Source organism: Anolis sagrei, chromosome 2 (assembly GCF_037176765.1).
Source record: "Anolis sagrei isolate rAnoSag1 chromosome 2, rAnoSag1.mat, whole genome shotgun sequence".
NCBI classification, from domain to species: domain Eukaryota; kingdom Metazoa; phylum Chordata; class Lepidosauria; order Squamata; family Dactyloidae; genus Anolis; species Anolis sagrei.
In genome coordinates this window covers 182,229,892-182,242,616 of record NC_090022.1, presented here as the reverse complement: position 1 = coordinate 182,242,616, position 12,725 = coordinate 182,229,892, and the positions used below count along the sequence as shown (strand labels likewise).

At 41.2% G+C, this 12,725-nt stretch overlaps 1 protein-coding gene across 4 annotated transcripts in view; it reads left to right on the top strand.

Moving 5' to 3' along the window:
- RGS9 (regulator of G protein signaling 9) overlaps positions 1–12,725 on the top strand; it is a 115,496-nt gene that overhangs the window by 72,004 nt on the left and 30,767 nt on the right. For all 4 annotated transcript variants that reach the window (XM_060763047.2, XM_060763052.2, XM_060763051.2 and 1 more), the window contains exons 10-14: positions 56–85; positions 2,406–2,467; positions 5,748–5,861; positions 10,481–10,596; positions 12,523–12,610. In XM_060763047.2, the coding sequence (XP_060619030.2) occupies positions 56–85; positions 2,406–2,467; positions 5,748–5,861; positions 10,481–10,596; positions 12,523–12,610 (410 nt within the window). The remainder of the gene's footprint in view (positions 1–55; positions 86–2,405; positions 2,468–5,747; positions 5,862–10,480; positions 10,597–12,522; positions 12,611–12,725) is intronic.

The window sequence follows — 12,725 nt, the reverse complement described above, 5'->3', positions numbered from 1 at the left end:
ATACCCACAAAGATTTTCACTTTTATCTTGTTATTGTCTTCCCTTCTTTTTACAGAAAAAAACAATGGAATTTTACAGGAAAGAGGTAATTTCTTTTTGTTGTATATAATAAGTATCAATCAGTGATTGTTTGCATTGATAATAATAAGCAAAATTTTCCCCTGGATTTTAGATATGAATGTCTTATTATAGCAACGCAGAAGCTACATAAATACATTTGGACACCCACAGTGGGTTAAACCCCTGTGCCGGCAGGACAAGACCGGCAGGCCGCAGGTTTGAATCTGGGGAGAGGCAGATGAGCTCCCTCTATCAGCTCCAGCTCCTCATGCGGGGACATGAGATAAGCCTCCCACAAGGATGATAAAAACATCAAATCATCCAGACATCCCCTGGGCAACATCCTTGCAGACGGCCAATTCTCTCACACCAGGAGTCACTCCTGACATGACAAAACAACAACAACAAAACAACAACAAAACAAAACAAAAAGCCCACACATTTGATAGAATCATAGAGTTGAAAGAGACTTCATGGACCATCCAGTCCAGCCCCCTGCCAAGAAGCACCCCCGACAGGTTACCATCCAGCCTCAGCTTAAAAGCTTCCAAGAAGAAGCTTCCACCACATTCTGGGGCAGATAGTGCCACAGCTATATGACTTTCACAGTTAGGAAGTTCTTCCTCATGTTAAGGTGGAATCTCCTTTTCCATAGTTTGAAGCCATTGTTCTGTGTCTTAGTCTACAGGGCAACAGAAAACAAGCTTGCTCCCTCCTCCCTTTGACTTCCCCTCACATATTTATACATGGCCCTCATCATGTCTCCTCTCTTCTCTTCTGCAGGCTAAACATGCCCAGCTCTTTAAGCCACTCCTCATAAGGCTTGTTCTCCAGACCCTTGATCATTTGAGTTGCCCTCCTCTGGACACATTCCAGTTTGTTGATCTTGAGATTAAGAAATAGGTTTCCCTTTAATTGCGGTGCCCAGAACTGGACACAGTTGTGGTCTGACCAAGGCAGAATAGAGTTGTAGCATTACTTCTTTAGATCTAGTCACCACGCTCCTTATTTTTGCAGGCCAAAATCCCATTGGTTTTTTTAGCTACTGCATCACATTGTTGGCTCATGTTCAACTTGTTGAGGACTCCAAGATTGTTTTCACACATACTGCTGTCAAGTCAGAAGTCCCCTAGTTTTTTGTAATGTACGAGTGAAATTTGGACCTTAGAGATTTCCTTACCAAGTCCAGTTTCAATATTGATAACAGTACAACCCCTCTACTTGAGGAGTTTTCTCGATCACCTAGGTGGTTCTATACTATGCTTCTGTCAGACATTACATTTCCCTGGAGGATCTAGCAAATTGGAACTTTTTACGTCATCCAGGGTAACTATATGGTAATTTATTTCAAGGGAATTTGCTACTATCCATAGCTTCCTATTTCCATGGAAAAGTCAGGAATGTATCCCCTCTTGATACGAGAGATATACTGTGCTACATATCCTTTCTTTACAACTGGGGAGATTTTTTTGTCCCGGAGTAAACAATCCAGACATCTTCTTGTCACCATGCTTAATTCTTAATTAGGTAAAATGAATGGTTTATATCCATTGGGCACCAAATTCCATTTAATGGTAGGGTTAGCTCCCTGTCTTTTATTACCCCCAGCTGCCAACTTTAACCCAGGTTAACACCATCATGTCCCAATGGCTGAAATCAAAATGTATATATCAGTTCATGTCTAATTCCTTCAGTTCATGGGCATAAGCATATACCCACACCTCTCTCTTCCATGAGTATAATCCAATTGTCCCTGCTTCTCCATGTTATAGATGGAGAAGTAGGAACAGTACAGGTTTGGAGTTTTGCATGAGAAGGGGTATGCAATGAGACCACAATAAATAATATGCTTTGTTTATTTCTCACTTTTCCCATGCTAGACACTACAGATAATAATGTTATGTGACTTGTTTTATACTTTTGTCCCATTTTTACCTGTTTGTTATATGTGCACCCTGGAGTGCCTTGTAAGCTGTCCCGAGTCCCTTTGGGGCGATGGTCATGGGATATAAATAAAGATGATTTTTGTATTATTATTACAGAAGTGATTTAACTTATATTAAGAAATATTAATCAGTAGAACCCTCCTTATGGATAAAATTACACCAGTAGTTCCCAACCTTTGGTCCTCCAGTTTTTTGGACTTCAACTCCCAGAAATCCCAGTCATCTTACCAGCTATTAGGTATTGTGAGAGCTGAAGTCCAAAACACCGGGAAGACCAAAGGTTGGGAACCACTGAGTTACACTATGTTATAGGAAAATAGTGTTAGCTTTTTGGTGGGTGCGGACTTCACTCAGTTATCTGCTGTTCTATTAAGAAATGTGACCTGTGTCCTTTTGTAGATCATGTATTGCCAGCAGGCTATTGCGAAGACTAGAGTGAAGTCCTCTGTCTCTGTAGGAGGGTAAGTTCTGATATTCTTGGTACCCTTGAGTCTGTGAGCCAAGAATCTTAGCATTCAATAGCTGATGTTGCTGCTCCTGCCTCCATCCCATTATTTTTAGAAATAAGAATGTTAGGGGTTGTTGTTGTTTATTCGTTCAGTCACTTCCAATACTTCATGACCTCATGGACCAGCCCACACCAGAGCTCCCTGTCGGCTGTCACCACCCCCAGCTCCTTCAAGGTCAAGCCAGTCACTTCAAGGATCCCATCTATCCATCTTGCCTTTGGTTGGCCCCTCTTCCTTTTTCCTTCCATTTTCCCCAACATCATAGTCTTCTCTAAGCTTTCCTGTCTTCTCAAGATGTGGCCAAAGTACTTCATCTTGGCCTCTAGTATCCTTCCCTCCTATGAGCAGTCGGGCTTTATTTCCTGAAGTATGGACTGGTTGGATCTTCTCGCGATCCAAGGCACTCTCAGAACTTTCTTCCAACACCACAGTTCAAAAGCATCTACCTTCCTTCGCTCAGTCTTCCTTATGGTCCAGCTCTCACATCCATAGGTTACTAAGGGGAATAGTATTGCTTTAACTATGCGGATCTTCGTTGCCAGTGTGATGTCTCTTTGATCGAGATTGGTCCTTACTCTCCTCCCAAGAAGTAAACGCCTTCTGATTTCCTGGCTGCAGTCTGCGTCTGCTGTAATGTTAGGGATGGAAGTCTTGTTTTCCCATCTAGGATATGCTAGCATAGGCTGCAGTTAATCCACTCAGGTCTGTGTCCTCCAACTGCATTTCCTGGACTAGAATGGAATAGGAACAGTAGTATAAATTCTACAACTTGGGAATCCAGAAGTCAGTGTGTTTTGAATGCCTCCAGTCTAGTTCTTTAAAATGTTTTCTTGGAATCAGAAGCAGCAGTTGGCTCCTTGTGATGCTAACTGGTTCCAATTTCACCAAAAAACACCCCCCTTCCTTCACAGAATAATTTTTTACTAATTGAAGGATGAATTAAGAGCTAAGATATCTGGGCTGCATGTTTATAATGGTAGGGTCATTTTGAAAAATAGGAAAGAGACATGAATGAGGGCTGATCGCATGCTGCAAATCCCTGGTGTGCTTTAAGCCCTCGATCCTGGCTGCCCTGAAGCTCGGTCCTTTGAGCTCTCTTGATGTTATTTCTGTTTTTAAGTGACACACACCACTCAGCTTGTATGAGGTGTTTATGATCTCCATAGTTGGCTGGCCCATCAGAATCTTGGCCAACATTATTTCAAACAATAATATTCCTTCTTCTCAGCAACACGGTGAAATAAATAAATCTTTGACTAGTAGCTATTTTGGAATGGAAACAATCCATTTTTGTGGCAGTTGGGACTCGACAGAAGACATCTGTCTTGTGTCCTTTTCCCCCATCTGTGTCTATGAATTTGCCAGTTAACATGAGCAGTTCTCATTTGGAGAGAGTAGCTTTTCTCCTGGAAGTCATGCCTATGTTAGAGATAAACATTTCACCTGAATTTAGTACTTCAGTTGATTGAATGATTTTGCCACTTATGAAAATGATTATGTTTGAGTGTTCCGGCCCTGAAGATTTAAAAATAGCATTCTGCTTACAAAGGCAGTGTTTTGCTGTTTTTTCTAGAAATGTCTTTAGTGTATTAGCACTTTTGTTTCCATAATTATAATCAGGTAATCTTGAAATCTCAAGGCTCTTTGCATAAGGGATGTGTATGCTTTACTAAGAACAGAATCTTTGTCAGCACAAGTATTTAGAAAATAGGAATTTTCAATATGGTTATAGAAAAATCAAAGCTTGTGTTGCTGAAGGCTTTCATGGCCGGAATCACTGGGTTGCTGTGAGTTTTCTGGGCTGTATGGCTATTTTCCAGAAGCATTCTCTCCTGACATTTCACCCACATTTATGGCAAGCACCCTCAGAGGTTGTGAGATCTGTTGAAACTAGGCAAGTGGGGTTTATATATCTGTGGAATGTCCAGGGTGGAAGAAAGAACTCTGGTCTGCTTGAGGCAAATGTGAATATTGTAATTGGCCAGCTTGATTAGCATTGAATGACCTTGTAGCTTCAAAGCCTGGCTGGTTGCTGCCTGGGGGAATCCTTTGTTTGGAGGTGTTAGCTGGACCTGATTGATTCTTCTCCGGAATTCCCCCCCCCCCTTTTTTTAGTGTTCTTTATGTACTCCTTTTTTAGTGTTCTTTATGTTCTTTATGTACTCTCCTGAATTTAGAGGTTTTTTTTAAGAACTGGATTGTGGATTTCAGTGGCTTCTCTGTGTAGCCTCACATGGTAGTTGTTAGAGTGGTCCAGCATTTCTGTGTTCCCAAATAATCTGTGTGCAGGTTGGACTTTGTATTTCTAGGTGCAAAGATTACTGTAGATGCACACTGCAGCCAGGAAATCAGGAGACACTTACTTCTTGGGAGGAGAGCAGTCCAATCTCGATAAGATAGTGAAGAGTAGAGGCATCACACTAGCAATGAAGATCCATATAGTTAAAGCAATGGTATTCCCATAGTCACCTACAGATGTGAGAGCTGGACCATAGGGAAGCCTGAGCGAAGGAAGATAAATGCTTTTGAACCGTGGTGTTGGAGGAAAGTTCTGAGAGTACCTCGGACCGTGAGAAGATCCAACCAGTCCATACTTCAAGAAATAAAGCCTGACTGCTCATTGGAGGAAAGGTTAGTAGAGGCAAAGATGAAGTACTTTGGCCACATCATGAGAAGACAAGAAAGTTTGGAGAAGATAACAATGCTGGGGAAAATGGAAGGGAAAAGGAAGAGGGGCCGAACATGGGCAAGATGAATGGATGGCATCCTTGAAGTGACTGGATTGACTTTGAAGAAGATGGGGGGTGGTGAGGGCCGACAGGGAGCTCTAGGGTGGGCTGTTCCATGAGGTCACAAAGAGTCGGAAACAACTGAATGAATGAACAACAACAAGCTCTTGCCTTTCATCAATCCTTTCAGGGAAGGAAATTGTTATTTTCTGTATAAGTCTAGTCAGGTTTTTTTAGTTGATTTTTATATGAGTGTATTGGGTAGTTACCTCTCAAAGAGGCTTTCTCTGGGGATTGATTTTACCATTACAAAATCCATGAAACGGTGGGTACTCAATCACCCCAAAGGAAAGTGTGAGATTCTACATATTTTAATTTGCCTCCAAGCATATTGAGATATTCTTCATGTTGTGAACTCAAGCATGACCTGTGCTTCTTAATACCACCTCCGTTCCTACACTGCCTGTGGATGATCTTCCTGTTCTCATTTCCAATATTTTCAGGATTGTGAAGTACTGTGAACAGTTCCGCTCCAACGATTACTTGATATCACCATGCCTCCCCAACAATCCCTGGCAATCTGACGATATTGACTTTTGGGAGCTGAATGCAAAACTGTATGTATTGTATTTGATATCAGTTTGTGAGTTGTATTCCCACTGCAACTGATTTTTTCAAAACAATCTGAAGTTCTTTCAGGACTTTTTCCTGTTTGATGTGACAGGGTTAGCTCAGTGATTCTCAACCTGTGGGTCCCCAGATGTTTTAGCCTTCAACCGGGGAGGGGGGGGGGGGCTTCCACACAGCCCTATATCCCAGAATATCAAGGCAGGAAATCCTACATTATCTGAGTGTGGGCTCAGATAACCCAAGTCAAAGCAGATATTGTGGGATTTTCTGCCTTAATATTCTGGGTTATAGGGCTGTGTGGAAGGGCCCTAAGTTAGCTGATCTTCTCATGATGCTTGTCCTTCCTTGAAATGTCCTAAGGCATTGCAAGAGGGTATTTTACCTATTGTTCTCATGCTTCCTGCCTTAATGCCTTATTCTTCAGGCAGGACTGAAAGAGCAGTTGGCGGAGCACCAGAATTCTCTCTAGAGCAGTGGTTCTCAACCTGGGGTCCCAGATGTTTTTGGCCTTCAACTCCCAGAAATCCTAACAGCTGGTAAACTGGCTCGGATTTCTGGGAGTTGTAGGCCTAAAACATCTGGGGATCCCAGGTTGAGAACCACTGCTCTAGACCCTTCAGAGGTTTTAGAGAGATGGTGGTGAGCAAGTGCTGAGGTGCTAGAGTCCATACTTGCTAACTGTCAACCTTGCCATGTCAAGCCAAGTAAAATTTTACTAAAAAGTCTTGGCAAAATGTGGTAAATAGTATCCCCACCAGAAGACATGGAAAGTACATTTGCCATTTAAATTGAGATCTGTAGGCCTGTTTCTGGAGTGAGTGTGGGGGCCCTTCCACACAACTGAATGAAATCCCACATTTTCTGCTTCGAAGTGGGATATATTGCAGTGTGGACTCAGATAACCTGGTTCAAAGCAGATATTATGGGATTTTCTGCCTTGATATTCTGGCTTATATGTCTGTGTGGAAGGGCCCTCAGTGGAGAGCCTATATTAAACAATTTGACATTTTGGAAAGGTCACTTTAAAAATGTGTTGTCATTAAACCAATCCAAGGAGGAAAAAAATAACCTTAAAGAGCACATTGCACAATAAGGCTGTGCTTGCTGTTATGAGGGTGCCATAGAGCTGCAGACCACGCTTTGTGCTTTCCTGTTTGAAAGGGACAAGCACCCTTTAAAAAGCTAGAAACCTTGCAGTCAAATTGATGAGATCTTCTTTGGTTTACTAGCAACATCCAGATCTAATCAGATTATAAAGAACAGACTTTTGTAACATGATGGAGCAAAACCTCGGGACATTAATTTAATTAGCTGCAATTCCAGTTTTCAAAACAAAAAAAGTGGTTGCTTGTTGCATGAGTCATTTTTTGAGAGAACAGTAGCCTTGGCATGTACCTCCTCCGTTATTATGTTATGTAGTCATCTACTGTCTCTTTCACTTCTTAATTTTAAGATAAGACCCTATCATTACTCATAAAACCATACGACCCTGTGTAATGCTGCCTCTCCAATTTCCATTCCTTTCTCAAGCGGAGAGCAGAGCAATGAAATACAGTGGAGTCTCGCTAATTCAACATAATAATAATAATAATAATAATAATAATAATAATAATTACAACAATATAAACTTTATACCCCGCCACCATCTCTCCAATGGGGACTCGGAGAGGCTTACATGGGGCCAAGCCCGGACAACAAATTACAACAAAATAAAACCATAGCATAAACAATAAACAACATCATCAAATTACATCAAGAAGAAATATATATATATAAACACAGTAATAAAATAACATTCCAATAAACGCAATCACAATAACAATGGGTGGGCCACATGTACAGGATAAAAACGATTCAAGACTCCAATGAGATAAAAATAGGAGCAAGTTATCTGCAAGGAACTCATAAAAACACACATAGTTGTGAAGCTAAACTTCCCATTTGGATGGCATGTATTCCAGTGAGAAGAGCGTTGAGGGGTGCATAAACAGGCCAGCAGAATATTGGATAAGCGAAAATGTTCCACCTTGGAGTTTAAGATCTTCCGGGGAGGCCCTGCTCTCCGTTCCACCTCTGTCTCAAATATGGTTGGCAGGGAAGAGGGACAGGGCCTTCTCGGTGGGGGCCCCCCACCTGTGGAATTCACTTCGCAGGGAAATTAGGTCATCATCATCCCTCCTCACCTTTAGAAAGAAGGTAAAAATGTAGATGTGCGACCAGGCCTTCGGGCAACTAGGTTAAAGGACAATGGATAATGTTTGACTATGGCTTGGAAGTGGATTTGGATAAGTTAAGCAGAATACTCAATAGTATATGGCTAGATAAATAGCCACCAGACTGGTAATAGCTCAATGGACTGTAAGTATACTGTTTTAATTTTTATGTCTTAATGTTTATGTTTTTAACTGTTATAATCGCTGTTTTGTATTTTATGATGCGGCATCGAATTGTTGCCAATTGGAAGCCGCCCTGAGTCCCCCAAAGGGTTGAGAAGCGTGGGGTAAAAATGTTCGAAATAAATAAATAAAATAAATGTTGGAGAATAAGGAGGGATTAAGAAAAAGCCTAGTAAACATCAAATTACATCATGATTTTACAAATTAGGCACCAAAACATGTTTTACAACAAATCAACAGAAAAAGCAGTTCAATATACAGTAACGTTATGTAGTAACTGCCTTGAGTCGCCAATTGCCTGAGTAAGGCGGTATACAAATACAGTAAATAAATAGTAATTATTATATTTTCGAATTTAGCACCAAAACATCGCAATGTATTGAAACAGCTGTGGATCCAGGCGGGAGGCAGACTGTGTTGGATAATATAGAACATTGGATGAGCAAAGGCTGGCTAAGCGAGACTCTATTGGATAATGATACAGGAAAGCACTGATCTCAAGCAATGCCAGGCTGTGTGGCCAGTTGCCAGTTACATTTCATGCCCTTGCCTGAGAGTGATGCAAGATCGTATTTTCTCATGCTACTCTTTGTTTGAGCAGATCAGTGCAGCTGGTGGCTGGAGATGTAACAGCATAGTGGTGCTGTGGTTCCATAAATATCATGGGATCCTTGCTTTGATGTTAGAATTAGAAAATATTCCCTCCACTTCCAAACCACTTTGTTATGGCAACATTTCATTTGACTCCTAAAGGGTAATGAGTCATTTTTAATCCACCCACATCCACCATACTTGAAATATTGTATTATTTTGCAAAAGGAGCATTGAATGCTCTCATTTGTTGTTAACTGTCATCAAGTTGACTTTGGCCTACGGTGGCCCTTTGAACAAGAGACCTCCTGGTCACTCTATCATCATCAGTCCTGCTCAAGTCTTGCAGACCCAGGGCCATGGCTTCCTTGATTGAGTCGATCCATTTGCAGTGCAGTCTTCTCCTTTTCTTCTCGGGGTGCGGTGTCACCTGTACGCAGATGATGTCCAAATCTGTCACTCTTCCCACCTGTTACTAAGGAAGCTGTTCAGTTCCTGAACCAATGCTTGGCCGCTGTGACGGACTGGATGAGGGCAAACAAATTGAAATTGAATCCAGACAAGACCAAGGTACTCCTGGTCAGTCATAAGGCTGAACAGGGTATAGGGTTACAGCTTGTGCTGGATGAGGTTACACTCCCCCTGAAGGCGCAGTAATTTTCTGTCCTATCTCCTCCTATGAACCAGTTAGGATGTTAAGATCATCTGGGGAGGCCCTGCTCTTGATCCCGCCTGCATCACAAATACGTTTGGTGGGGATGAGAGACAGGGCCTTCTCAGTGGTGGCCCCTCGGCTATGGAACACCCTTCCCAGAGATATTAGATCAGCCCCTTCTCTGTTGGCATTTCATAGGAAGGTTAAAACCTGGTTGTGTGAGCAGGCATTCAAAAAGGCAGTGTAACAAATATTGGAACATGGAACGACTGGATGACGAGATTGGATCTTGATTTTAACTAAGCGACGTCATGAGTTATGTAGTATTGACTTTGTAATGTTTGTATATTGATGCTATGGCTTTTAATTGTTTTAATCTGTTTTATGATGTTCAAGCATTGAATTTTGCTACTATAAACCGCTTTGAGTCGCCCGAGGGCTGAGAAAAGCAGTATATAAATGAATAAATAAATTTTCCCACTGCTTCCCAAGCATTATTATTTTTGTATTTTGGTGAGTCATTTCGTTACATATGTCCAAAAGTTCAATAGTTTCTGTTTAGTCATCTTGTCTTCTAGGGAGAGTTCAGGCTTGATGTGCTCTAGACCCCATTGATTTGTCTTTTTCAATACAGGTGCTACTTGTAACACATTATTTCCAAGCTCATTGTAGCCTATACACACACTTTCTGAAAATGACATTCAAGAATACCAGCTAATGAAGCAACTCAGTTACAATTCAAAGCGGAATCTTTTAATACAACTATCCTGTCTTATGCAACAAAACCTAATTATTTCAGTGGCCCTGCCTTAGGAGCTCATTATAATTTGGAAAACAATGGGAAAATATATATTTGCAGCTAACTTGTGATACATATAACAGGCTTAAATCATGATAATAGATGAAGAGCTTAGTCTCACAGGAACTGATTTCAAATCACGTCTTTGTAATTAAACTTTTGCAGGGTGGAAGTCCCCACCAAAGCCCGAGTGGAGAGATGGGCCCTCAATTTTAGTGAGCTGATGCGGGATCCCAAAGGCCGCCAGAACTTCCAGCTGTTCCTGAAGAAAGAGTTTAGTGGTGAGTGCGAAATGTTGCCCTTCTTTTCTTTTTTCTCAGTATTGATTTTTTAGTGCTAGAGGACATTGCCATCACATATGGCTAGTTGAGATGAATTTAATTTGTGGAAAAGCATTTGCAATGGGTGAGGTGATCAGAGGTAACACCGCATTCACATAAAGGGAATAACTCTGTCAATTATAGCTTTTACAGATAGCCTTGGTAGGGAAGAAGCCTACATAACATTTGTAACCACAAAGACTCCTTTGTGCCTTATCAAAAGGGCTTAGAAACACAAAGCCCCTCCATTCTATGTCTATCTGGATGTTTTAAAAAGTAGGGCATGAAATAAAGGGGCTAGATTAAAGGGTTCTCATATTTTAATATTTGTGCAAAAAGGAAATTCTAGAAAGAGCAGCACATCATAGCTTAGGGTTACCATCTGTCCTCCTTTTGTAGGATATGTTCTCTTTTTCAGAGCTAAAATTCCTGCCCGAGAAGGTTTTTAAAATGTCTGAGCTTTCTTACAAAATCCAGAATGGAGGAGGAGTGAGTGGTCAGTTAGCAGAACTAGGAGGAGAGCAAAAGAGTCATGCCAGGTTAAAGGAGGGTGAGAGAAGCCCTCCAAGCACCTAGCCTCAGTCCTGTGTATGTTAGTGATTTATTAAGGTTGGCTCTGCATCTTGTGGTACCAGAGGGCAGTCTGTTCAAGCCTTCCAAGTTGCCTAGTTTTCTGTGTGCCCAGGGGGGAGTCTCTCATTTGGTATCAGCCGTTGATTGAGGTTCTAGGTTTGAGCCTGCCACTTTTGGACTCTCGCTTGCTGAGGTGTTCCAGCGAGTGTCTCTATAGATCTTAGAAAACTATTTCTTGATTTAAGTCTTGTATGTTGACCTGATTTAATTGAGGAATGGTTCGCCTTACAACTGTGCAGAACGTATAGGATATTTAAAGTGACAAATGTCATAATGATTGGTGACTTGTCAGTAGTAAATGTGATCTCTCATTTATTCTTCACTAGCATATATACTCAGTGTTGTATGGGTTTGCATCTTCTTTGTAGCTTAGTTTCCTTCCTCCCTTTCCCTATTGCACCTTGTCCCATTCTATCTTCCTTTCTTTTCTTGCTTGCCTTCATAAGTCTTCCCCCTTTTCTTTCTTTTCTTCTTTCTTTCTTCTTTCTTTTCCCCCTACCCTTCCTTCCTCCCTACCTTCCCTCCTCTTCCCTTCCTTTTCTTTCTTTCCTGCCTTTCTCTTTCCCCCTCCTTTGCCTGCCATTCTTTCTCTGTCTCTCCTCCACTCATAACTTTTTTCCTTTCCTTTGTTTTTCACCGACCAGCCTTTCCTTGGAAATCTCTTAGCCTCAGAGCAAAGTGCTGGCACGCACACACCTTCCAAAATATAAATCTTCATTAAATTGCCTATTTCCTTATGGAGTGAATGTCCCAACTATGGCCTTCAGAGCTGTGTTTTTCACCTCATATTAGATAATACCCTCTTCTGTTTGCATCTGAGCAGTATGTGTATGCATATGCGTCTTTCTTTCTTTCTTTCTTTCTTTTTGGGTCCCTTACTCCTAAAAAGTAGTTGAAACCTTAAGAAGGATTTAACTACGGGGTGAATTTTGTAGTTGAAACCTTACAAGTTGGGTAAAGGGTAATTTTGCCAAGTTTGGTCCTGATCCATCAAGCCACATAGGAGTATTTTGGGGTACAAATGTACACACACGTATATTCATACCTTTTATGTATAGATCATTTGGTAACCTGATCATAGATGACATGGTGCAAAAAGATGCATCTCCATCTACTCATCTTCCCTCTCCTGGAAAACTAAACAAGGTCTTCCTTTGCGTTCGATCAACTGACAGTGATAGTAATTCTGTTTTGCGTATTTATTTATAAGATCTCTTATAATGTGTTATTATTTTTCTTTCCTTTTTAATTCAGGGGAGAATTTGGGTTTCTGGGAAGCTTGTGAGGATCTGAAGTATGGGGACCAATCTAAAGTGAAAGAGAAAGCAGAAGAAATTTACAAGTGAGTATAGTACAGTATTTGTTGTTGCCGTGTTCCTTCAGAGTTATTTTTGACTAATGACAACTCTTATGGCCCTTCCATGCAACGATATAACCCAGAATATCAAGACAGACAA